We start from the raw sequence: 27943 nt of genomic DNA, 5'->3' as shown, positions 1-27943 counted from the left end.
ATTGGTCTGATCTTTGTTTAATATTCCTGAATTTTTCCATAACCCTTCCTACTCAAGACCTATATCTTCCTTTCATTGAAGTCATCGGTCAGTTTTCATTTTAAATACATTTTCGGGTCCACCTATTCAGGTATGGCCGAACTTCCTATCCGCGAAGCTGAAATGCAAACTCGTAGCTTGCATTTTTTTGCATCCCCAGTATTATAACTTATCAACAGGATACGTTTGTTTAGTCTAGCACGAACGAAATATAATGATGCCGTCAAGGATCAACAATCATAACTTAAATTCAACGCTTACCCTGTTGAATAAGTATTGATACCGAAAAACGGAGTGACCGACCCCAATCGTTATGAATAAAATGATATTTTTTGTTAAGTATCACAATGGCAGTTATTAAAATCTGTTAAAGGGTGAAGTAGAAGTAGAAAAAAAGAAAAGAAATTCTTTCATTTATTTTATAAAAATTAACAATATAGTTGAAATCTTCAATAATGCTTTGGATTCTGAGAGGGTTTATGTTAACTCCCACACTTGAGGTTTGCAAGTAATGCAATATAAATATTTATGGAATTGCATTATAAAATGCATACTTGCATACTTCAGCTTTCCACTTCTCCATATCTATTCAAAAAATGTAATAATAAAAATGAAAAGTTGGGAGATTCCAAGTCAAGTTACTTCCCGACGTTTCGATTGTTAGTATCCACAATCGTCTTTGGGCGATGACTGGACTAATTTCTCCGAGAGATGACTATCTATGGGTCATTCAAGTACTTCCACTTATCTCCACTTTCTTTTTTCCGCTTTACCGGTTTAGTGGGAGATGACTGTTTGGCGGGAGTTATCCATTTTTCCCTTCATTATGGTTCTCTATATGTTGCGTATCTCTATGCTAGGCTGAATACATTGTTGGACAACATGTATGAGGCTTCTTTGAATTTTCTCCTTAATCAATGTTCCTCCCTGTGTATGATATCAGCTTGGGACCACTCGATATTATGTTGATGGGTTCAAACATGCTCTGCTATCCCAGCTAATTCAGTCACAAAGAAAAAAATGTTAATTGTATCGTCCGCTCACGGTAAAGGCTTGGGGGACACTTTATCTAAACAAACAGAAAAATATTCCATCCTATCCATTGTAAAACTTAGTATATACTGCTATCAACTTTGCAAGGGAGTTTACTACTAAGAATGATGTATTAATATGGCCAAAAAGTCTCTCCACGAATTCACTGGACTTAGTTAATTCCAAACTCAACAACACTCACACCATTATCAGCTCGGAACCTTATATATTCGAGGTGAATATGAATCAACTAATTTATGAAAATAATCTTCTCATCCGCAAGAAACTTCACTTCCAAAATAATAACCTTATATCCTTCCTGGATTGCAATAACACACTACGAAGGAGCAATTATAGTAGAGATGGAATCCACCTGACGAATGGGGCCAAGTTTTTCTCAGGAAAAGCTATTTTGAGCTTGCTGGAAGGACTAACATGTGAACGGTGAACATGATGAAATTAACGCGTTTGAAAAGGACTTGACCCATGTTAGTTCTTATACAAAAAGTGATGAAGAAAAATCCGAACCACAAATCCGATAATATTGATGATGAGAAAAGTGAAGATTTTTTATTGAAAACCAGATTTCCAAAGATAACATCATGATATCAATTCTTTTCCTCAACACACAATCCGTTCGCAACAAAACCGATGAACTTCACATCTTACTTGAACAGCAAGCTTTTCTACAATTAATCCTTCTGACAGAGCATTGGCTGAAGCCTGATGAACTTCTCCATATTCCGAGGTACCATCTTCTGTCCAACTACTGTAGAACCAATTATATACATGGTGGCACAGCCATATTTGCTCATTATTCATTACAGGAAATGTCATTTGTTATAGCAGAGGAATATTGTTATATACGAGAAGAGAAAAACAATTTGAAATATCTATAGTATATATACATATATTTCTAGATAAATTGGAATTGGCCGTGGTGGTAGTGCGCCCGACTCACGATCGGAAGATCGTGGGTTCGATTCTCGCCTCGACTAGATATTTTTCTCGAGAGAATTATCTGGTTGAAGCGGGGATGATTCTGCAACCGTGTTAGGAATCACACGTTAAAAGGTAAGACCTCGTTAGTCCTTAGCTCGCATGGGGGCGACAGCTGATTAACGGAAAAACAGATTTTTTAAAACAGATCTCCTATCAAAATTTCAATTAAACGCTGACATTATTCTAGTTGGGGATTTCAATATCGACTACAAAGAGGAATCCACAATCTGTATTCAAAGACTAAAAAATATCTTCAACTCTTTTGGCCTAGTCAATTATATCAATTCACCAACTCGTATATCCCAGTACTCAGCTACGATGATCGACTACTTCTGCACAAATCTCGAACATGCCTGTGTCTCTTGTTTAATCATGCCCTCCAATTTATCTGAGCTTTGAACAAGGCATGAAAATTATTATTATAACAGAGAGAACAAGGTACAGGGAACACGATTGTTGGAATCCCAAGTAGATAGTATTATTTTCCAGAGACTCGAAAGAAATTGACTTCTCAGACAGCTCTCAAACAGACTAAAAATAAAATCTTCTCCTCAATTCTCATTCTTCACTCCCTAGGTATCATCGCTTAAGGTTTATGAAATTGAGCTGTGTTATTACAATAGAGAAAAATTATGAAGAATTTTTTTCAAGACAAATGAAAGGCATCAAAATTCAGTAGCATTTTATTAAAAGTTGTTGGCAAGTAAGTGAAAACACAAGTTTACAGTACAAGAGTATAAAGGTATAAGCAATATAGTATAAATGTTTGCTTCATATCAAACACACAATATTTCAGTAAACTCGTAAATTCTGCAAGCAGAGCTAAGCTCGTGTCATTTTCCCTATAATGAGTATCCCTATTGAAGTTATTCGTGTGAACATCTAAGGTTTAAATTCTAGTTTAATATTGAAAGTATCTAACACTAGATTAGTAGATTAATGAAATGAGCAACTGTATTTTGTATGTTCGTGAACGTAGCTTTGCTTTCTTTTGTACAAGTTATGTTTCGATGACTTGGGCAGAAAGATATACCTCCATCAGAGACGTATCTATCTGCATATGAACTGAACTGGGCAAAAAGTTTTCCCAGCACTTTCTGTCCTGTCCAGTCCTCGACTAAGCTACCAACATACAATCACAGCTTTTATTTGGTAGTATCACAAAATTTTCCCAGTATTTTTGTTACCACCAAACTTAATTTGTATAGAGATTAAGTAAAGCAGATAAATATTTATAGAATCAGATTCTACATAAAAATTTGGTGCTAGTATCTCTCAAATTTGTGCACATGGAGAAAAACGAACTGTACTACAAGAATATTTGTACGATTCTTATTGTAAACTTTGGATAAATAATGGAAAACTAAAAAAAATATACAGAGTTATGTTACAAGACGTGATGGCTGGACAAAAACGTTACTGTATGGTCCCTATCATCACTTTACTACCGAGGTAAGTGGATTGTAGAATGTGAGGCATCGCGACATACTCAAGTTTCCAGAAGAAAAGTGAATAAATTGCCTTCAAGCTGAGTTTAAGCTTTGGGCTCTTGGATTTCGACGGTTACGCTTTCCAACATAGGTGTCGCTGCTGAATTGAGGGCTTGCGGCGGACTTTTGTTGGATCTAGTAGACGCTGCAGAGATATTGCTGCTGCCTCTTGATCCTCTGCGTGATCCTAGAAACAAACGCCCTGTGGTAGGGTTGTTGTAAAAGAGAGGTGCAGAGTAAAATTTGAACTAATCTACGAAAAGTTGTCATTCTTGTTATAGACTAGGCATCTTTGACATTATTCTCTATAGGATTAATTGCAGAAAACCAGATCTCATCTGCGGATTTCGACTATACCGGACACAATAAGACTGAAATTGATATTTGGAAAATATCCTTATTTGAACAGTTTTAGTCAAACATACCTCATCTTTTTGAGCAAATGCTTAAGTTTTCTTGAATTGTAAAGAATAATAATACTGATGATATGATATTTAGGACTATACGAGAATAAACAACTAAAGCATCAGCGTTTACAGTGTGTATGAAAAGCTTAGCAACATTGCCTTGTTTATTGGGAAAGCACCTATTATTTTAGATTGTCTTGATATAATCATTGTTATTACGTTGGCAGTTTATCCTTAATAGTTTGTAATAGGAAACATTCCAAACTTGATAATGATGAAGTTATACTAAAATTGTGATTTTCTAAATCAGTTTCTTGATTTTATATTATCGTTTGCGTGCATAGATATTGTCTTGATATCTGATTACTTGTATGCACATTTATGCATAATATTATGCATAATACATATAATACCCACAAAACTTTTTTGGATATTTTTCTTGAACTAATTGCATTAAAAGTATGTCGAGTAGTCTCAAATTTCCCCAAAAGCTACTAGCCTCTTGTCTCAGCTAACATTCTTTTTGGAATTTTCATTGAAAACTGATTCTTTCAAGATTTTTTAGCCGAGTTCATCATCTTCGTATCAACTCGACGATTTGATAGTGTCAATGAATTAATTTTTCGCGGTTAGCACCATGATTTTAACTCTACGAGTAGTTGTTGATAAGTTAGGTACTGCATGATTCATTTTTGTTTTGTGGTGTTTTGGATGTGTGTACATTAACCAAACATTTTAGCGTTCGAGAGATGAGAAGCATGCATAATCGCAAGCGCTCTGTCACTTAACCTTTTGTGACTAAATTTTGTTCCTTTCATTTATAGTGTGTACGAAGTCAATTCGAATTGCATGAAAACTAAATAGTTACCGAACGTCGACAGTTTCTTTGTAAGGCACGGGCGGCGTGGTATAATTTTTTAAAAAATTTAATTTTTTTTATCATAAACCCACACGGATTTTTTTATTAGTAGTAAAGAGTAATGCCAAAAAAAACAGTTTGTACTTACATGAGAGTTAAATGAAACTTTAAGATTCATTATCTGAATTTTCAGAGCTTGAATCTGAATTTGGGGTTATAATAATGGTGTCAATGGAAGGTGAAATGTAATATATTCATTCTTATTTTTATATGACATGCTGGACATATTTTATCCATTCACCATTGTCGTTTACTTCATTGATAACCGTTTGTATATTTTCTAGTATGGAATCACAATATGTTGGAGATCGATTATATTTTCTCAGTTTTTCTTACAGCAGAAAAACACGATTGACTCCAATGCAAGCCAACGCAAAATAAACTAATCTTATAAATTCTAACCCAAGCCACAACACTGATAATCCCTCAGCAAATGCAAACAGATGTGTTTACAGTGGACCCACCAGTTTTTGACCATCATGTTTCGGTTGTGTATCCATGCAATATTATTTGTTCGACTAGATACGGCTGGCATACTCTGAGTGAGAGGTAAGAAACTCATACGAAGTCTGATCATTATTTTTATGTGAGAGGGTTTATATGGTATCAGCCAGTAAATTGTTCGGATTGACTTCATATAGACTATACACATGTTATGGTAGAAGATCCAACGTTGACTCTAGAACAACGGTGGGAGAAACTTTCCAAGTCATTTCACGCGTGAATATACCTGCGCGGATGGCCCTAAAAATACTCAAAAGGTTATTCTTTAGGATCATGGTAATTAAGCATATTCAAAGTGCCACTATAGTTTTGGAAAAAATGTTATTGATGTGATTGTTTCAAGTTAGCTACATTATCACAGACAAGAATTGAACTATTCAAAAAATTCAGACGAAGTTCTTGATAAATAGAATCAGCACTATATTGCTTCATTCCTTTGAACTCCAAGTTCAGATTAGCTTGTACAGCTTTGTCATCAAGTTATCGACAACCAGCAATCAGATTTCCCAAGGACAACTTTTTCCTTCTGTGGATTAGCTACTGCGAGTTTGCTTATAAACATATTGGTGGGCTTTGTATTCTTTGATATTGGGTATAACCTCCTGATCAGGAAGGCGTTTATGATTTGTTTTTCTATCGACCTAAAGATGGGGTATGAGGTGTTTTCAAAACAATCCTCTTTGTCAAGGAAGGTACACCTTTTCTGTATAACTGAAACGTTTTGTTTGTTAAACATTTGTTTCAAAGTAAAGGGTGCAAGAGTTTTTAAAGGACAATTGAACTTTTTTAAAAAACTGAATTTTTTATATCAAGACAATCTAAGCTGTGAAGCAGTGGCTCTGGAATTTTTATAGTGCAGAATTGTAAACATCGATATTAACCTTCTGTGAATGCATCAGAGAGCAGAAAAATAACGTAAGACAATATAATCATGAGAGTCGAACAAAGGACAACACAACATTGATTGTTAGACACGAAAGCATCATTAAGCCATTTATTGGTTACTGATGATTTGTACAGATTTGATAAATTGTATTGGACAATAAGCTAACATCTTAATCAAGAATTCACAAAGAGTTGCTTTCTTTTCTTAGGTATGTTATGCAAATGAAGATAACTATGCCAAACAGCGAATCCCGATTCCTGCCAAGATTGACAGGAACACCAATATGAAATGGCAAAAAGAATATCCACAGTAAAATTAAATTTAATTATGAATTGACTAAATCATTGAAACTGCTCCCCTATTACTCTATTACCGAAAGAATGAATAGTTACCTACATGTCATATATATATATATATATATATACAGGGTGTAACATAAGTACGTTAAAATATTAAAGTGACGTATTCCTGAGACAATTTTAAGAAAAAAGTCTATATGAACTTGTGTCCGAAAATGCTTCGTTTCCGAGATACGGGGTGTTGAAATTGATTTTTTTTGTTTGCTTTTTGAAAATAACTCTTGCAAAAAATAAGTTATTTGCACGAAATTCGGTACCCGGCGTTTTTTTTTGACGTGGGAAACCATAATTTCGTATTAATTTTCATGTAACATCTAGAGGGCGCTGCGTACGCCGTCATTATTTATTTCAAATTGCCCTAACTTTTTTGACAATAAACTTTTGGTACTTTTCATGAAAAAACCTAATTCCCACACCTTTTCCAAGTAAAAAAGGTACACTTCCTCAACAATGCTGAAGGTGATCGTTTTCTAGATATTTACAATTTTCTATATCGATGCATATTACTTTATAGCCAAATTTAATTTGAAAATTAATACGAAATTATGATTTTCCAGGTCAAAAAACCCCGGATACCGAATTTCGTGCAAATAACTTATTTTTTGCAAGAGTTATTTTCAAAAAGCGAACAAAAAAATTCAATTCCAACACCCCGTATCTCCGAAACGAAGTATTTTTGGACACAAGTTTATATAAATTTTTTTTCTTAAAATTGTCTCAGGAATACGTCACTTGAATATTTTAACGTACTTATGTTACACCCTCAGTATATATATATATATATATATATATATATATATATATATATATATATATATATATATATATATATATATATATATATATATATATATATATATATATATATATATATATATATATATAATGCTGAAAGGTTAAGGGGGAGATGATAAATTTAATGTTTGTGATTCAGTACTATTCATACTATATGTAAATTCATTTTCATTCATGTTAGCAGGGTTCTTTTAGTAACACAGATAATACTTTTCCTACTCAAATTTCAGGGGTGATGGTCAATAAGGGGGCGGAGGTACGGTAGTTGAGGTTATGATCGAAATATGTCTCCCTTGAATTGAAAATCGATCTGTTTTTGCATTTTTTTTTCTAAACAAATATGTTATGAAAATATTCAAACTGTTCCGTTTTCGGTGTGGCACATTGTCTACTTGTCTTCATCTAACCCGTGTTTCGTTTCATTTCGTTTTCATTCTAGTTAAAACGAGCCACCTCGAATGATAAGACTTTAAAATAAATCGTGAAAAATGTCAATTCACGTTTTCAAAGGGACACATTTCCACGTAACGATCAACCCCTTGCTATCCATCCCCACCCCATAACAACTCGCACCTTGAACATTTTAAAAAGGAAAAATAGTCGAGTGACACCTTATTTGAAAGTTCTTTCAATTTTCAGTTTCCATATCCGTAACATTTTTGACATTACAGCAGTAAGCAATGTTAGAAAAAATGAAATGATTTTGTTCTGAAGAATATCAGGTATTAGCGACCTAGACCACCTGGTAATTTCTTCCCGAAAATTATTTAGAGGGCTTGGCTGCATCTCGTAGTTTTTTGAGTCTCATAAAAAATCCAGTGGAGTCAAATCGGGCGATCTGGAGGGCTACTCTATGGAACCTCTCCGACCAATGCTTCAATCGGAAAGTGGTCACCGCAATGAGAAAGATTCCCTTTTTGTTGAAAAACTACTTCACTTCGCAATAGGGGATTGAACTCGATAGTCTAGTTAATGCTTGGCATATTCTGTTTGTTTGTTTCTAGAAAGAATGATCCTATAATATGGTTACACAAAATTCCTGTCCAAACCATTAGTTCCTGGAAATATTGAGTGTGCATGTGGCGTATTGGGGCTTGAATTACTCCAGTATAGCGAATTTCGACGATTCACTTGCCTATTCAGATAGAAGGTACATTTACGGTATACAACAAAGCTAGATTACGGTGGACTCGTTCCGAAATTATGGAGGGTTTTGTGTCGATGAAGCATTCTGAAAATGCTTGTATGACTCACTCCTGATGCTTGGGACAACTTACTCGTAGTCAAACACTGCTTATTTTCCATCAAGGCAACATGGCCTCGAACCGCAACATCAATGCATTCTTTATTGACAGTTTCTGGACGGACATGATTTCTATTATTAAAGTTGCCGGTTTCCATGAACTCATGTTACAATTTCATTACATATTATATATCTGTATATATTTAGTGATCCTTGGAGATTAGTTGCTTTGAGCATTTCATGGACATTAACATTGTCCTTTACATCGTACAATTCGAATTATTACCTTTCAATAATATCAAGTACTTCTCAAACTGTTACGACAAGCTTGATGGAGAAAAGTTGTTATTGCGTTGGTTTCGTTCAATGTATTGAATGATTTTGAAAGTTGATTTTTCGTTTTGTGTTGTCTTTAGATAGATTGGTGCCTAACTATTTTGAAATTTAAATTGATAGTTGTGAATGAACTTGTGTTTGTGTGAATTTCATTAATAGATACAACTGTAGTTTGAAATAACGTTGAGATATATTGGTAATATAGAATGAATTTTAATCCACCATTGTGGAATTTCGGTTGATACCTGATATGGTAAAGATCATTCAAGATGGAAGATAGAAGCAAAATTTATCCCAGTACTCATAATTTCAACAGACTGTTTCAACTGCTCCGAGTTCATTTACAGTAACTGGCGTCTTTAACTTATACCTTGTGAATTGGGAGACTGAGCTCTCAAAGAAACCATGCTTGGTTGTCTGCTTGGACCACGACTCGTCCTGGATCCTCTTCGATCGGGGTGTTTGTTTTCTTTAAGTAGAGACACGTTCATCAACCTTGGATTTGGTGTGTTGAATATGGTTCTGTTTTCCCTCCATCTGGCCCTACAATAAATACATGAAGAATGAGTATTCATGATTTTGAATATAGAGTAATACTAGTTTGAAGAAAAAACTTGAAAAATATGTTGAGAAATGTTAGAATGTCATAACGGTTGAGATTGAAAATTTCTGAAGATTTTCACGAAAGCAGTTCATTGAACTGCCAAAATAGCACAGTTAAATAATTGGAAATTAATTTGTGATTTGTCACAATTATCGAAATAAAAAAATCAATAGAGATTATAATAATAATAAGCGGACTTGAGAAGAGCTGTACTCAATCGTCCGTTCGATGGTTATACATTCTCCGACAACTTGTAAGCCATTAACCTTTGATTTTATAGTGTCCTCATAACAGAATCGTTTTGTTTGAAGATGGTTGACAATGTTTCGTGGTGTATTTCATCAGTTCGGACTTCCATTGTCTAATATAATATAAATTGAAAAATAATCAAAAAGATTAACCGAAAATAACAGTTTTATTAAACAAAAAACTGAAATTACAAAAAAATAACATACAACAACCAAACAAATAAAAATTGAAATATTAATAAAGCTGAAAAAATTGAAAAAATTAAAAATATTATTTACAAAAAATGAAAAAATTTAAATTAAAAAATTTCAAACCACGTTTTGTCACAATTGTTCGATTGTTAGTATCCACAATCGTCTTCGGGTGATAACTGGACTTATTCCTCCGAAATTTGACTATTTATAGGTCATTCGAGTGCTTTCACCTATCCCCTCTTCCCTCTTTCCGCTTCATTGGTTTTGGCGGGAGATGTCCGTTTGGCGGGAATTGGTCGTTTTTTGCTTGATTAGAGGTTTCCATATATTACGTATCTCTACGCTAGCTTGACTGAATGCGGTGTTGGACAACATATACGCGGCTTCTTTGAGTTTTCTCCTAAACCAGTGTTCCTCTTTGTGGATGATTTCAGCTTGAACCCACTTGATGTTGTGTTGATGAGTCCAAACATGCTGTGCTATTCCGGATTTGCTGGTTTCTCCTCGCTGTGTGTTTTTCTTGTGCTCAGCAATGCGAACTTTCAATGGCCTCTTAGTTTCACCGATGTATGATTCTCCGCACTAGCAGGGCATCCGTTAAATGTAATTCTTGGAATCGCAGTCTGCGTTTGGTGGCCTGGTTTTCGTGAAGCTGCTACGGATAGTGTTTCCAGATCTGAAGAAGGTCCTGATGTTATACTTGGACCCAATCCGTCTTATCCTTTCCGATAATCCTCTGATGTACGGAAGTACAAGTACTGGTTGTAGCGGCTTCTCTTCCTTGTGGAGTTCTTGCTGTCTCCTAGCTAAGGTCTGTTCTACCATCACTTTGGAGTAACCATTCCGTTGAAGGTCATTTTTCATGATGCTTAGTTCCTTTTCGAGACCTTCTTTTGTATTACAGAGCCCAAAAAGCACGGTCCAGTAGAGTCTTGATGATTCCTCTCTCAGTCGATTAATGGTGGTTGGATTTCTGGTTCAGATACTGTTCTGTGTGAGTGGGTTTTCGATATACAGATGTTTCCCATTTAGTGTCGGTCCTCTTCACCAATACGTCTAAGAAAGGCAATTCGTTGTGGATTTCCTTCTCCATTGTGAAAGTGATCGAAGGCCTTACGTTGTTGATGTGTTTCAGGAAAGTGTCTAGTTCTGCATTCCCATGGTTCCATATTATGAAGGTGTCTACGTACCTCAACCAGACTCGGGGCTTCTTCTGGGCTTCTTCAAAGGCCAAAGGTTCAAACCACTCCATATATAAATTGGCTATAACAGGTGAAAGTGGCGATCCCATTGGCAGCCCTTCATCTTGCGTAAAGAATTCGTCCTTCAGTTGGAAGTAGCAGTTTCGTACACAGCATCCTAGTGGATTGGTATCGTCCCAAATTCGAAAATTTTGACCCGTTCATCCAGAAATGAGCCTCATCGCTGAAGACGATTATTCGATGAAAATTAGGGTTAGTTACCAACTGCTCCAGTGCCCGTTCAGCGAACACACGTTGTTGCCTATGGTCGTCTATCTTCAGAAAGACGACCATAGGCTCAAATTTATCCACCATGGGCGAAGCGCGCGGTACGTTTCCCGAACAGAACACCCATTTTGATAGTATTTGAAAGAATTGATAAATTGGGAATAATTTTGTATATTGTACAATACCTATTTTTCATTTGGTTGGTTAAGTTGATTCATCCCGAACAAAAAATCAATCTTTTCATTTTTGTGGTTGCTTTGGAAATACTGATGAGATCGTTGTGACGATTAAGTTGTTTTGTTGTTGACGTCATAAGGTTTATTTTGCTGGTTTCATTAATAGAATAGAAACACCTTGTCTAGATTGTAGAGTAAAAGAATGTCTCATTCCAATACTGGTAATTCAGTTGAATGAATGAAATATTGTTACGTTAAGCTATCATTTCAAATGACAAGTCAATAACTAGTGAACTGACATGAATGTCTTAGAATGCCTTATTCATTGCAGAAAGAAATGATAGAGTAACGACAAGCACGCGATTGAACAGGCCGACGAGACGCGTCGCGACGTATTGGTGCAGTGCTACTAGATAAAAAATATTGAAAATGGTTGATTTTCTTTTTTTTTTATTGTTTTGATGTGATGAACATTAGTGAACATTTTTTTAATATTATCAATTGAATATAAAATTAGTTTATCAACAAATTATCGAAAAAGGGGACTTAGGACAGACAAATAATTTCTTTAATATGTGCACAACATCATCAAACTGAATAATCGTATTTTTTGTACATTGTCATCAGACCAGTTGATATTTTGTATTGTCTATTATTGACTTGTTTTCCTGTTTAATAGTATATTACGTACCAAGTAGAATAAGAAGCCAATTACCCACGAGCGAAAAATTGTAAGCACGACGCATTAGCAAAGTGCGAGTGGACGTAATTGGCCTTAACCTCAAGGTGCATACTATACTTTTTCTACGACTGACCGCAGAAAAGAATGGTGCAATATATTTGTTTGAGATTATGGCTTTGGATAATGAACTCATTCAGTCAGTTAGAACAATATAAGTTATATATCTTATAAGAAAAAACAATAAGATCTCAGACACTTAATCGTCGTTGTCACTGTTGCAATTGACACAAACGAAAGTAAGACCAACACCTCGCACAGACTTTGTATGTGCTCATTTCTTGCAAAAATGACACTGGATCAAATTGTCTCCTGGTAAACTTTTGGAATAATCGTCATCGTTGCTTTCCTCACTTGACTGGGGAACTTCTTTACAGACACTTTTCTTTCTATTTTTATCCATTTTCTTCTTTGGCTATGAGGTTCTATTTTGTTACTCTTCTACAGGGTTTTTTCGAGAGTGTCTGTTAATGTAGTTTCCTCTTTATTCTGTTAGTTTTGGCTGCTTTTCTTGGCCCATTCTTTTTCGGTCATCTTATTTGCAGTCCAAGAAGATGGAGGTTTAATGCCAAATTCAACAGCACACTCGTAGGCAGGGGGCCAAGGTCTTTTGGGGAATATCCATAAAATATTGATGTGATTTTTCAAAGAGTCCTCTTGTTGGGGAAAAATTGCCTTGGTTTTGCATAACCCATAGGTGAATCACCGCCTTCACCTAATTTCGTCAATAATCTTGTCAAAGTCATCAGTTTGATAGCGAATTGTTTGGCGGCGGCACTCACACTTTTTTCCTCATTGACATCAGCCTCTGCAGCATTATTCAAGTCTTCAGTAGTTTAAGAACATCTTGTAGTCTTTTCTTATGACTCCACATCCTAAAAAGAAAAAAAATATTACTTTTGTTGAATGTCGTGGGGGTAAGTAGAGCAAATTTTTGTTTGAAGGTGATTGACAATGTTTCATGATGAATTTCGCTAGTTCGGATTTCCATTGTCTACTATATAAAATAATTTGAAATCCCTGAAACAACTAAAAAAGATTAGTTGAGCAAATGTTGGTACATAAATACGGTAAGAATTATACCCACAACCTCTGTACATACCAAAAGCACAGTCAATTTATGGAAGAATAACACTTACCTGACAGAAAATAGATAACATTCGACGAAAATTTGCGGCAAATGAGTTTTTTCTTGATCACAAAATAAACGATGCGCACTACTTGTGCTTTACTCGGTCGTCAAGCCACAGTAGAATAATACAACCAGTAGCTCTCTTACTACGTGATCGGCCCGAGTTGCCGGGGACGTTCAACCGCTTTTAGGATGAGATTCTCATCCAACGCATTCAGTGATGTAGTATCGAAGGATTCGACGGTAGCACGAGCATCGGATAAGCTATAATAAAAGGTCGGAAATTGATATTGTGTTTAGTTCATCCGCTGTTGTTATTATTGTTTTTAGTTTTTGTGGTTGGTTATAAGTAACTTACCACAAAATCGTCTATAATATCCTTGGTAAAAGAATGAAATTGGCTCCGCATTTCATTTCGAAGTAGCGAAAACTTTGTGAATTTATGAATGAAAGTAGTGGTAGTGGACTTACTGGTTGATTTTTACTATGGTCAAGCCACCACTGAAGGTTACGCGATGAGATTCTCTCCCACAACTTCTTCTTTTCGCTATCTATGCCTACGCGTACGTAGAATAGTTTTCGAGATATTTCAACTGCCCACCGTGCCCTTATGCTTAACTAGTCCCGCTGTACCCTACTTAACGACGTTTCGATTGTTAGTATTCATAATAAGATATGTCACTGCTGCTGTGGTTTTCGAGTAGTTTAATTTGACAGACTGTTGAGCGCCACTGCATATAATTTTCCACTCTGGGTTTTTTCATGGGTCAATAAATATTGACTAACACAACGACGTAGATATTGTGAGCACGCCAGGAATGAGTATAATTTAGTATTATTCCAAATATTTATGGAAGGTCAATGAACCTTCGATGGTGTTGTGGACACGCATATAAAATAAAGGAATGCAATAATCAGGATTATTTCAAGTACTATAAACTATGGTCATGCAATAAAGTGTGTGTTCGCTACTGAACAATCATTATATAATCATATATCTCATTTATACAAATTTTTATTTTATTGGAAACATTTTTGTATCATTACTCCGGTTCGAAAGCGCAAATGCATAAAAAACATTTTATACATATATTTTCAGTACAATTGTATATACTCGCACATGTTTTGGCCATATGGGCCAAGAGGAGAGTGTTCATCATCCACTATTTCAATGCTCTTATTGGTGAGGTTCGTGTTGTCCCCTTTCGTTTATTTCATCTATGGTCACCGTACCAAATATGCACTGTTGAATTTTTCCAACCGCCATTGTCTATAAGTAATATATATAAAACCAGTCCGCATGTCTTTCCTTGGCTGCGATTGGCTAGCATCAGTGCTACTTCGGATTTTTTTTTATTCTGTCTAAATGTTGGTTAGAGCCCGGGATATAGCAATGCATGCAACAATGCTCCCCAGGGCTTGCTGCATGTATTTTAGCCTGAGCTAGGATTGTGTACCTATAAGTAAGTTCTGCGCTATTCATATATTACAGTAAATTCAGTCCTTTCTGCAGCACCATTGAATAAATGCCACCTGATCCCGACGATTTAAGGTTGAAATGGCCATATAATATTTTCTAAATCTACCACTTTCCTTTGCCAATTCTACCAGAACGCTCTTTTGAGGGCTTTCAATGCTTGATCAGAACTGCATCAATTACCACACAAAAGACCTACAAATAAACTTAGTAGGTAAATAATCACATGTCCCTCTACGAAAACGCCATATATGGGATTGACAGAAGACTCAATCATCGATCATGAAAGATAAATAAGGCTCCCCAAGGCTTGACATCGAGCGCCGATCGAGATCAGTCCTCTGTCTTTCACTGCAGGGCAACTAGATGAACTTGTGATCCGCTTTTTCGACTAGTCAAGGTTTCATCAGTGATGCTAGACTGAAGCACTCGTTCGGTGGTCAATGTCTAAGCTTGGCTTTGTATCTAACCGCTTTGGAAAGCCTCGCTTATCTTAGATCCACTTTCGATTCCATAGATAACGTCTTCGTGGAGGGAGATCTCATATCTCTTATTTTCAGAGTTGACCTTTTAGTCCTCGAAGGCTGAGGGATGATACCCCCAATCTCGTCTCGACGAGTTCCGGTGACTGACTTTTTTGTGTCTCCCTGAAGCAACTGCCTTCGCGTCAACAACGCTATCCACAAAAATCTCATCTCAGCGTTTTTTCAACCTTCCCAACCGTATGATCATCGGCAGGATGCAATATATTCATCTGTTTAGATATTACAGCTTTAACATCTTGATCGATCATCAATATAGCTTCCGGAAACAAATATCAACTGGCGACCTTCTATCGTACATCACCCATATTTGGAATAACGCAATCGAGAAACATGGAGAGTCAAGAGCTGATATTTCTGAGGTTTTTAACCGTGTGTGGCATGAGGGTTTGCTGGCTAAACTTCGATGCTATGGTTTGTCTGGCCATTTTTGTGCATGGCTTTCCAGCTTCACGAAAGAACGTTCCCTGCACATGGCCGTCGACGGATATCTCTCGAATACTATTACCATCAACGATGGAGTTCCCCAAGAATCCAATATATAGTTTTGCTGACGACAGCTACCCTGTTTCGACATTCCATTTGGATTCCAGGACATCGGCTGTGGATGCTGCTTCTCAAAAGCTTGGAACACTGTTGCGAACCAGAAAACTGTTCAGATCAGATCTTCTTTGAAGTATTGTTCATATATGGGGCTCCGCCTGATTGAATACACGAACATTACTTGCAACCTTGATAGTTTGGAACATCGAAGAAAAGTTAGAGATTTGTCTCTCTTTTATAGATACTTTCACTGGAGGTGTTCAAGTGATTTGGAACGTTTGATTCCACCAAGAGCGGTACATATCAGAAATACACGACGGAATGTGGCTGCTCATCGTTTTGAAGTTCAACTCAGTACACCTTGAACTACACTGTTTGAGAACTCTTCCATTTGGAGAACTGCGTTTACGTGGAATAAAGTCCCCGATAACGTTTCTCCAAATGAATTTAATCTCCAGCGATTCAAATCCAATATGAATCGCTAATTTCGCACAGGCACCGCTCTTAAAGCGCCATGAGGGTTTTTCTGTAGTGCTTGTGTTTTGTCCTTAAAAAAGTACATCTGGAAAATATTGAAAGGAATTTCAGATACACTGAAAAATGTGAAATACGTGATCGTTGAGCGATTTTCAGTAAGTATGGCTTTTACAATACGTTTTTTGTAAATGAATAGAACAAATGTGGTTTTTTATGAAACGAATACTTCGGTAATTATGAATGAAGTTGAGTCGAAGATAATTTCTGCAGGTGTGTCTATGTAACTGTTTGACATTTTCATCCATGAAAAGTTAGTGAGAGCTGGTGATAACTTTTCATTGTGTCTTTCATTACACTTGTGCTCATCCTCTGTCAACTTTTCCATAAGAATTCAGAAAGTGTATTAAAAAGAAAGTGTCGCCTGCATGACAAAAGGTCATCAATTGATATTCATTCAGTTGCTCACGAGGTTATTGCGTAATTGATGGATTTGAGTCATACTCAATATTCTGATATGACCTACACAGACCACTAGTGAAGCCGCAATAAATCTGTTTTCCTCATCATTTATCTGACCTAACGACGTATTCATGTCAGGAACTTTTCAGGAAAACGTATAACAAATGCGAAGGATTGGAATTGCTTCCTTTGAACTTCGCTGAGCTATCGGTTTTCGTTACTTCGACAGCTGCTCATATTATTTAATAAATCATAGGTTTCCTTTGGAAGTTTAACTGCCCCATTTCATTCCTGATATACAAAGTGACCAGTGCATGGACGTATTTTTTCAGAGATGAGTTGAGGAGTAAATTGAGTAAGTTTTGTCATCCAATTAGGGATGTTTTTTGGTATTAGAAGACTACTTGTCATCAACTTATTCGTTTATTTTTTAAACTTATGAAGCGTGAAACATGAACATTTTTTGGTGTTTGTTTTATTGAAAAGAGATAATTTTTAGGAGAGATTAGTTTTTTGGTAAAAAAATACAGGAAACTTTCAAGAAAGGCTCAAAAATTCAACCAGGCATTTGGCAAAATTTCGTTCCGGATATTTTAGCCTCGAAGATGAGACCCGAAGTGGTCGACTTACAGTTACCCAGGACGAGGATTTGAGGACACTGTTGGAGACTGACCCATCGCAATAGGTGCGTGGGATGGCGAAAAAACTGGGCGTCGGCTCTCATGCGGTTTATGATGGTTTAAAAGCAACCAAAACAATTCTTTTTTGGGTCGGATGAAAAGTGGATCCTCTACGACAACAGGCTACGTTCAGTACAGTGGATGGACATCGATTGCACTTCCCAAAGTCAAAAACCCACTGTAAAGTGTTCAGCGGCTGGTGTGATTCAGTACAACTTTCTGCAACAGGGCCAAACCATCACAGCAAAGTCCTTTTGTGGAGAAATCGACGAAATGTACCGAAACTCAAGTCAGCAGTAGCCGGCAGTAGTCAACAGAAGAGGTGCGATCCTGCTCCATGACAATGCCCGGCCATTTCACAAATCACCGTTCGCAAATTGAACGATTTGAGAGTCGAAGTTCTGCCTTACCCACCATACTCCCCAGACCACTCGCCAGTCGACTGCCATCTCCTCGAGCACTTCAGTTTTCTTTCTTTTCAGTCAAAAGTAGACTTATAAAATCGGATAAAATTGTTGAAACAACCTAATATTCAGATTTATCGCTCAACAATTTCAATAATATATTAGATTGTGCATGATGAACCTCTATAAATTTGTAATACTGAAAGACTACACATCACACATGTATCATCAATAAAAACCTTGATAACTTGTTTATGACGCCTATGATGAAAAACAGAGGTTGCATCTTTTGATGCAACCAACTGATCTTCAGTCTATCCCGTTTCAGTAGATGTTCACACTTATTTATTGTATCATTCTGGGAATAAAAACCCATTATTATAATTTTTTTAACCTAGTATGCGCTGGTCAGGCCATATCCGCGAAGCCCCAATACATTCGGCAGGGCGCGCCAGCTTTATCAACCAACGACCACTCCCCACACCATGGTGTAAGTGATCATGTGCCCTGTGCAAGCGCAGAGAGCCATTTTAAGATTCGAGAGTAGAAAGGGACTCCAATAATCAGAACAACAATCTTAACAGTGTGATCTGGATAGAGTATGCGGAGTTCAAAGAGAAAATCTCGTCTTTTCAGACGATATTCGTCTCGCGAGGAACTGAGAACTACACGACAAATATCGTCTTGCTCTGGTGGTCGAGAAGGACTACATCAGGCGTATTAGCTTGTATGAGCCTGAGGGTGGGGAACGAATAGTTCCAGTAAATTCGGCGCTTCTCGTTCCTCATAAAGGATTCAATATCCCTTGGAGCGTAGGGCAACACCGGTATCTCATTATGACCGTAAGAGTGCCGTAGATGGTAATATAGCACTCTAAGGGCCGCGTTATATCTATGGATACAGGCCGAGACCGCATATGCTGGACATGGTGATAGCAAGTACATTAGGATCTCGGGCGCCTCGCCTCAGGCCCTGCACCTTGTGTCAGGAACCTCTATACCCATCACGCAACTGCGGTAGACTGAGGTGTTGAAGAAACCATCCTGGCAAGCCATGATGAACCCCTCAGTTTTCGACTTCAGCTCACTTGGCCTGAGGAAAGCAAAAGTCAGGCGCTTTGATAATAATAATATTATCATTATTTTTTCAACCGTAGTTTGCGTTGGTCAGGCCCTACACTCCGAAGCCCCGATACATTCGGGAGGGTGCGCCAGCATTATCAACCAACGACCACTCCCCACACCGTGAATCATGTGCCCTGAGCACCCGCAGTGAGCCAAGAATGGCAGCCTTCTGCGTCTGTACGGCTAAGATTTCTGCCTTAGTGAGGCAAGCTGGTATGATTTTAAGATTCGAGAGTAGAGAGGGCATCATTCCACCAAAGACTTCAATAATCAGAACAACCATCTTGACAGAGTGGTCTGGATAGAGTCTGCGGAGTTCGAAGAGAAAATCTCGATATTTTATCCGTTTTTCCTCCACTTTTCGGACGATATTCGTCTCGCCAGGAGCTGAAAACTCCACTACAAATATCGTTTTGCTCTGGTGGTCGAGACGGGCTACATCAGGCTTATTAAGCTTGTATGTGCCTGAGAATGGGGAACGAATAGTTCCAATAAATTCGGCACTTTCCCCACAACGGATTCAATATCCCCGGAGGGAAACACCGGTGTCCAGGGGTGCCACAGTTATACCCTCGAGTATTTCTGAGCGCAACGGATAATGGCAATAGTGAGATGCAGAAGAGAAGGGGACTGAGGGAATCGCCCCTTCTGAAAGTGACCCACTCTGTTTTGACTCTGGCTTGACCAGATGTTATGGTGAAACGAGTTCGCCAGAGTGGTATCAGTTGTCGAGTACCACAAGGCATCAGAGCAAATGCAAGATGAGCTCATTCTTAAATGACTACTCTCAAATTTCTTTACTGTTTTACAGTTGTGAAAACAAGTATTTGTGCAGTATAAAAGTATGGAAACCGTAGATACTTTTCATCAAACAATATAAAGTATCGAATTATAGCAAAACTTCATCAATCGGCCTGGAAATCTAAGAAATTGCCGCAAATATCAACTGTTTCATCTCCCTTTTTCACTTGAAGAACAAAAAGATACCATACACGAGTAATAGTAAATCGCTTATTTAATTGATGATGCATGTGTACTCTTTCGACGTCCCAACTGTACGTAACTCAATCGAAATGTTTCTGGACTATCAACATCTGCTATGAAGCGGTCCGAAAAATGTTGTAGAGTAAATTTATGATTAAAAGCTAAATACCACCGGATCCACAAACCTTCCTGAACGCTGATTCCGGTTAAAATGTTTTACGTTAAAGTGGAAAGCTAAAAGCCGTTGGTGCTTTGTTTGGTGTTCGAAAAGCTGTTATCACAAATTAAAATCGGAATTGTTGCAACAGCAAATAACGGACTTTACAATTGATATATTTCGTTCGATAGCAGAGTGTGACGAGAATGAATGTTGGAATTAAATTATTGGAATTGTTATATCATTTTATTCTCTCGACGAGAAGGAAGTGGTGAGGAAAATGGAGGTGAGCGCTCAATTTGTTTTGTTGCTTGCCAGTGACTTTTGTTTAAAAAATCTGTTCAAAATCTGTTTTTCCGTTAACCAGCCTTCTACGAGTGACAACCCTCAGAAGTCGAAATTTGTGAGAGCTGAGGATTAACGAGATCTTATATGTCAACGTGCGATCCATATCGTGGATTGGACGATACGCAGTGAAAATCGATCGTCCAGTCTCGCGATTTGCATCACCGATTCACCTGACGGTCGATTGGATGAGTGGAACAAACCACTCACGCCAACCCAACTGGCTACCGTTTCAGTCGATTTTTGTATGAAAATCATAGGCCAAGCTTCTATCATATGGCTTGTTGATGACTGTGTATGAAAAAACGTTCCCTGCAAGTGGCTGTCGATGGATATCAATCAAGAATCCATTATATTCCTCTGCTGACGACAGCACACTTGTCTCGTCATTCCTTTAGGATTCCAGGACATCGGCTGCGGATGCACATCTTCTTCGGCAGCAGGAGGTGGCATATTTTAATGAGGATCTAGAAATAATTTCGAATTGGGGTGAAGTAATCAGGTTCAATTCAATGCGACAAAAACCCAGGCACTGGTATTCTCTAAAAAGATAATGATATAATAATGTCAAGACTGAAAATTCCGCTTTCTGCTTCGAGAAGTTTGTTGGGAGTTAAAGTGGACACAATGTGTCATGTCACAATCATGTCGCTGGAATGGGAAATGTTCCTCCTGACGAAAATCAAGTAGTTTTCATAAAAGAACTATAAAACAACGCATTTTAAACTTATCATTTCAACCTTTTTCTTTAAAAAATTATTTAAATTATTAAAAAAAATAATGCATTCAACATTTAAAGGGATTCGTTTCTATTTCACCATTTGGCAGCATCGGTTATAGCTAATAAAGGACAATAAATTTGTTACTTGTATGAGACAAACAAAGATGACATATTTCAGAGGTGTGCTGTTCTGTTCACTTATGTTCCGAGTTTCAAGACATTCTGTGACATGACATTTTATGTACCTATCTTCCTCTATATAAATAAATAACAAAACAACTGTTGTTTATGTGGCTTGTGGAGGTGGTATTGAACTATAATTTATATTTTGCCTTAATTTGACATGATTCTTCTTCTTCTAGCATACTACTAACCTGAACTCCGATCTAGCATTCTAGGCGCTGTTGCCAATATGTGAATTAGAAACAAATCCCTTTAAAAATCAAAACCCAACATTTGAAACATCAATTTGAATACTTTTCGAAGTGAATTTGAAAAACTCATGAATTGAACTCAACTTTATTTTGTTCAAACTTGCATTTGCTGTAATAACCCAAATTGAGGAACATACCCCATTGAAAAGGCTGCTTTTCAAGAGTTTGGAACACTGTTCCGAACCAGGAAACTGTACAAACCTCAGCTCCTAATTTGCAGAAAAAAGCTCTCAGAATAATTACTAACTCTGGTTATAGGGATCATTGTCTACCTCTGTTTTTGAAATTGAGAATAATGCCGTTGCCCACATTATTTTTATACTACGGTTTCATAGAAATTCAAAAAAAATCAACTTCATTAATCAAGCAATCAGACCTTCATGACTATGATACCAGACATTGTAACAAATTTTGAACAAACCGCTATCGTTTGAGTAAATCACAAAAAAACACACTGAATTTCAACCTCTTCAACTATCTTCCCAATAGTTTCAAGATTCTCAGTATGTCCAAATTCAAAAAAACAATAAAAAATTTTCTTTTGAGTTATTGCTTCTATTCTGTCGAAGAATACGTGAATCATTTTAAATGTTTATAATGTCAACATATATATTTTTGTATTTGTGTTTCTCGTTTGTTTTTATAATATTTTGATTGTTAAAAATTACTTTCATGCTATTTTTTGACTTACTACAAACATTTTATTATGTAACGCGGTGAAATAAATTATCTTATCTTATCTTGAATAAAACCGGTAGAAATTTTGACGTGAGGCTCCGCGAACACGTCTGTTTGGGCAAAAAATCTACATTGTATGAGTGGCAATTAGACATTTCAATAAAGTGACCATAATAAGAAAGTTACGCCACCAGAAAGTTTCAGAAAAAGAGATGCTGACTAAAATTTATTTTCACCGTAGAGAGCCTTTAATGAGAAGGGAACTATCCTCAGGTTTGCTTGAACTGCTTTTATCTATATTCTCAGCGATTCTTTCAGACCTATACTGAATATCACCCTTGAAATAAATCTAGTTAGCCTATCAAATTCGTTAGGAGTATTGCCAACGACAATCAGACAAGTTCTAACTTTATATTGCTATATTAAAACTTCAGTGTTTATTACTTATGTTTCAATATTCAAAAACGGAAACGTCCCTCGTTGATTTTCTCTCACGACAACCTCACAAACCACAAGAGGGGACTAAATCATCTGTCGGTAACAAATAAGACAGATGGGTATCCGCGGCTAAGCTAAACAGTGGAGACGGGAGTGGGTTAAACAACTTAGCAAATTTCAAATAGGTCTTAATGGGCGCCAGGTAAATTTAATCCTCCAGATACCCTAAGTAACTCACAATATCAATAACTTACCAATTAATATTGGAAATAAAAGATAAAAATCCCCAATATGATTTATTCAGTAATCCTAACTTACATGGATTAACCAACAACGCTTCTAAGACAACAATGCAATATTCACACTACTACGCGATGTTCAAATGTCCATACAAGAGCGCGGTGTATCTAACCACGAATTCAATCAGCCATAAATTACGGTAGTAACGATGCTCAAAAAAAACTACAATACGTCGAGTAAAACTACCACGAAAATTGAGTAGGTGAAATCGTAAATACTAGTATCGGATGGTAAGACAAACTCGTTTGCGTCGCGTGAGCTCAGGCGTAGGCGCATCGGTGTCAATCAGCAATCGTGAAAGGAAGAATATACCTCAATTTCCGTTTCACAAATATCTATGTCAATCAGGTATCAATAACAAACTCTTAATCAATAAACGATAAACAAACACTATATCAACAGGTATCAATAAACATAAGGGCAACAATTATTCAAATATCTCAGTATATCACAAATATTCAATTAAATCAATTATAACTTGCGTGCTCCTTTTGGGCCACCCGGTATATGGTGTTAGGCTACCCTGTAGTATGGCGGAGATGGATCACCCTGTAGCACCGGAGATGGATCACCCTGTAGCACCACCAAGATAGATCACCCTGTAGCACCGGTGGATCACCCTGTAGTACGGCGGAGATGGATCACCCTGTAGCACCACCAAGATAGATCACCCTGTAGGGCACGACAAGCTGGACCAGTAATGGATCACCAAATAAGATCCAGAAAGAAAATAAAGGAAAACAGGAACCCTTGACGAAGACAAAAAAAAGCAGGAAGAAAAGCAGGAAGAAAAACCCTACGGAAGAAAATTCTCAATCAGAATCAGATGAAACAAGGTGAGATTCAACCCCCATTCAATAGGACTATTTGACTAATCAATACCCCTGGTATATTTTCATCAAGCAAAGTAGCAAGATAACAAGAGTATATTTTTGGGTGCCCTGTATAACCATATGATCCGTAAAAATCAAGAAAATTGAATGAGTGTTGAAACCTCTCTTCAATACTAATATTCAGTTGAGATATAACGATGGAACCAGAAATTACTAAAATCATTTAAAACACATTTAATGGTAAAATTCTTACCCTGGCCAAGGGGTTTTCTATACGATTCTTCGTGTGCGGTGTTCTGCACGGAAGTCCTGCTGGGACTTGATGAGTGACTGAGGGCCTTCTGTTTCTTATGAATCTAGAGACGAGAAACGAAGGTTGTAGAATTGAAGAAGTGATATCATAGCTAAGATCACATGAGAGATGCGACAGTGATTCAGACATACCTAATTTCGGAAATCCTTCCACCTGGCACGAGTTCGGTATCCACCACAAATCCTCAAAAGAGCTTAAGTTTCCGACTGCAAATATCCACACCAAAATGACCAATCAGTCTTCCACTATACAATCCTGACTTGTAGAAATACTCCCCGTGAAGGATGGCACAAATACAACCAAATATATCCTACAATCAGTCTGATGATACCCTTTGAACTCCGAACCAAGCTCACCGAAGGCTAACTTCCAAATACCAAGAGAATGCCACATCTGACAGCTAACCAGTTGTTGCCACAGTGCATCCAATCTACACTACAAGCACCAAGGGGGCGCTGTGCACAACATCATAAATCTAACAATTCCTCCACAGCCACTTGATACATCATCAACAAGTCCATGACCCATCAAAACTCCTTCTCAAAGCAATGCAACCCTAAAACAACCCTTGACAACTTGAGTAACCGATCAATCCCTCACCCGTGAACAACTGTAGAACTAGTTCGGTGTAAGTCGACGGAACGACACTACGAAAGTTCGGCAGATGTCAACCAACAGCTGTCTCTTAACCTTGTTTACGAATATTTACAAAATATATTGTTCCAACCTATTTTCAACTATTTACCAATCCTTATTCATGCGATGGAATAGAAACATATAAGGTAAGTCGCCATAACCTTCCCTTTCAGTACAAATATTAGAGCATTCATATTATGCAGAATATTTACCGAAAATATCAAACAGTATTCAGAAACCCAGAGGTAACTAATATTGTTTTTCAGGCGATATGGCTCTAATATGTCAGTAAACCTTCTGGAAGTGATGAATAACAATCTATGCAAGAAATATTCTCGGAAAGGTATAGGGAATACGGCAGACAACGGCTGAAAAAAAATGATAGGTGAAGAAAACTGAGAAACAAACAATAACAACTATTTCAACCTAGCGAGGAATTTCGGATCTCCAACGTCGATTGGCAATAGGAGAATGCGTAAGTACTGGTCAAGCAGTTAGTCAGGGAGCATACATTTATTCTTATACATTTCAGGTATGGTTTTCTATGGAACGGAAGATTCCCATTACTATGATGTTAAATGAATAAAATGAACTTGTAACTGAATTACATTGTTAATATCCTCTGAATAAAGATCTTAAAAGGTAAGGTAGTGTTTTTGAAAGGTCACATAAGAGCAGTCTGTGACGAAAAGTTCGTCATCAATAAATGACAATTCTGTCGATTCCATAGTAAATAAACGAACAATATCTACAATATTTACAAGTAAATTTAGACCGTTACAATTCCCCCCTTGCCTCAAGAAAATTTACTAGCGTAAATTTTCATCAGCGCTAGCTGACTTTAGGTCTTTCGCATTCCATATCCCCTTATAATTACCGTCTTCATCTCTTAATTCATATGTCCACGGGGATACCCTTTTTTTAATATAAAAAGGCCCGACAAATCTTGGCGCTAGCTTAGCACTAAAATGTTTGTCCGCCTCCGATACCACAAAATTCTTCCTCCAAACGGGTTGATTTGGCCAAAATTCTTCACTCCTTCTTCGAAGGTTATAAGTTTTTTCATTCTTTCGAGCAGCCACATCTAACCTTTTCCTTATCTCCTCAAAGAGTTTTCTGAATCCTTCAGGCCTCGAATCTTCAGCAGGTTCACTATCAACCAATAGATTTTTCCTCCGAGAGATCTCCTCTCCGCACAAAACCATTGAGCGGCCGAAATTCACGAAATATGGAGTGTGGTTAGTCGTCTCATGTCGAGCCGTTCTCAAGGCGCATGATAGCTTGGGTAAGTTGAAATCCCAGGTCCTGTGATTATCGGACACATACATAGCCAACATTGACTTCAATGTTCTGTTCACTCGTTCAGTCGGGTTTGCCTGAGGATGATAATGGGCATTATACCTAATTTTCACCTTATATTCTTCCACGAGTTTTCTCATCTGTCGAGATCGGTATTGCGGCCCATTATCGCACAAAAGAATTCGGGGAACTCCATATACCAGAAAAACTTCCTCTTCGATCTTCCTTATGATGATTTCTGCTGTTGACGATCTTAGCGGAAAGACTAATGAAAACTTGCTAAAGTAATCTGTTACGACTAAGATAAATTTATTGCCTTTTGTAGATCTAGGTAAGGGTCCCATGATATCACTGGCGATCATTTCCCATGGCCGGGTCACTTTCGGTTGTGGAGTCATTAGTCCATTTGGTCCTCTGAGGTCGGGTTTATAGGCGGAACAAGTGGAACAATTTCGAACAAACTTCGACACGTCAGATTTCATCTTTGGCCAATAATGCCTTTCCCTGATACGATGGTAGGTTTTGAATATTCCTTGATGTCCTGAGGTCGGGTCTGCATGAGCTTCAATAAGAATTTTCTTCCGATCCGCTTTTGGTACAACTAACTTCCAAACGTCGGTTTGGTCTTCTAATTCCACGTAACACGGTTTGACGTACTTGTAGAGTGATCCCTGAGAGAATCTCCAATTGGGGTATTTTTCGGGTTGTAAACTCACTCGATCTTTCACGCGCAGGTACCACTTGTCCAAAATCTCTTCTTTCATCTGCTGGTTGATGGCATCAATGACTGGGACCGATCGAGAAAGGGTGTCAGGAACGATGTGATCCTTCCCTTTCCTGTGAACAATTTTGAAGTCATATTGCTGCATGCGGACTGCCCATCTTGCCAGTCGTCCTGATGGATCTTTCAAATTCTGTAACCAGACCAAGGAATAGTGATCGGTTATTACGGTGAACGGAATAGCTTCTAAATAAGGTCGCAGTTTTTCAATCGCCCACAGCACGGCCAAGCATTCCCTTTCTGTAGTAGAAAAATTGCGCTCTTGTTTCGTCAATGATCTACTCAAATAGCAAATTACTACGTCCTCATCCTCGCGAGTCTGAGTGAGAACAGCGCCAATTCCAAATGCCGAGGCGTCTGTTTGCAGAACAAATGGGAGGGAATAATCCGGACAGCTCAAGACTGGTGCTGATATAAGACGTTCCTTCATCTTCTGAAAAGCGATATCGCAAGTTTCGGTCCAATCAAACTTTCTACCCTTTTTCAGCAGCGATGTGAGTGGAGAAACGATGGATGCAAACTCAGGTATGAATCTCCTGTACCAGGAAAAAGTACCCACCAGTCTCCTGACATCTTTTACCGATTCTGGTCTAGGAAGCTGCAACATAGCCTTGACTTTATCGGGGTCGACATGCAATCCATTTCTATCTACAACGTATCCCAAATACTTCATTTCTGGCCTACAAAATTGACACTTTTCGAAGCTAACAGTGAGATTTGCTTCTCTCAATCTGCGGAAAACT

At 37.5% G+C, this 27943-nt stretch overlaps 1 protein-coding gene and 1 long non-coding RNA gene across 2 annotated transcripts in view; one reads left to right on the top strand and one right to left on the bottom strand.

Moving 5' to 3' along the window:
- Nucleotides 1-2742: 2742 nt before the first annotated feature.
- Nucleotides 2743-27943, bottom strand: part of jus (EB domain-containing julius seizure protein) — a gene marked incomplete at its 5' end in the record, with an annotated part of 70904 nt that continues 45703 nt past the window's right edge. Inside the window, 2 exons of the mRNA XM_023162885.2 lie at nucleotides 2743-3765; nucleotides 9383-9555. Of these exons, the coding sequence (XP_023018653.2) occupies nucleotides 3608-3765; nucleotides 9383-9555 (331 nt within the window). The remainder of the gene's footprint in view (nucleotides 3766-9382; nucleotides 9556-27943) is intronic.
- LOC141480926 (uncharacterized) lies at nucleotides 22989-25766 on the top strand. The gene is made up of 2 exons (XR_012464634.1): nucleotides 22989-25266; nucleotides 25387-25766. It is a non-coding gene; the product is annotated as an uncharacterized lncRNA (long non-coding RNA).

The sequence above is a fragment of the Leptinotarsa decemlineata genome, unplaced genomic scaffold, assembly GCF_025532065.1.
Source record: "Leptinotarsa decemlineata unplaced genomic scaffold, Ldec_3_MD MMD2_tig00000026_RagTag_RagTag, whole genome shotgun sequence".
NCBI classification, from domain to species: Eukaryota; Metazoa; Arthropoda; class Insecta; order Coleoptera; family Chrysomelidae; genus Leptinotarsa; species Leptinotarsa decemlineata.
This window is presented reverse-complemented; position numbering and strand designations above follow the sequence as displayed.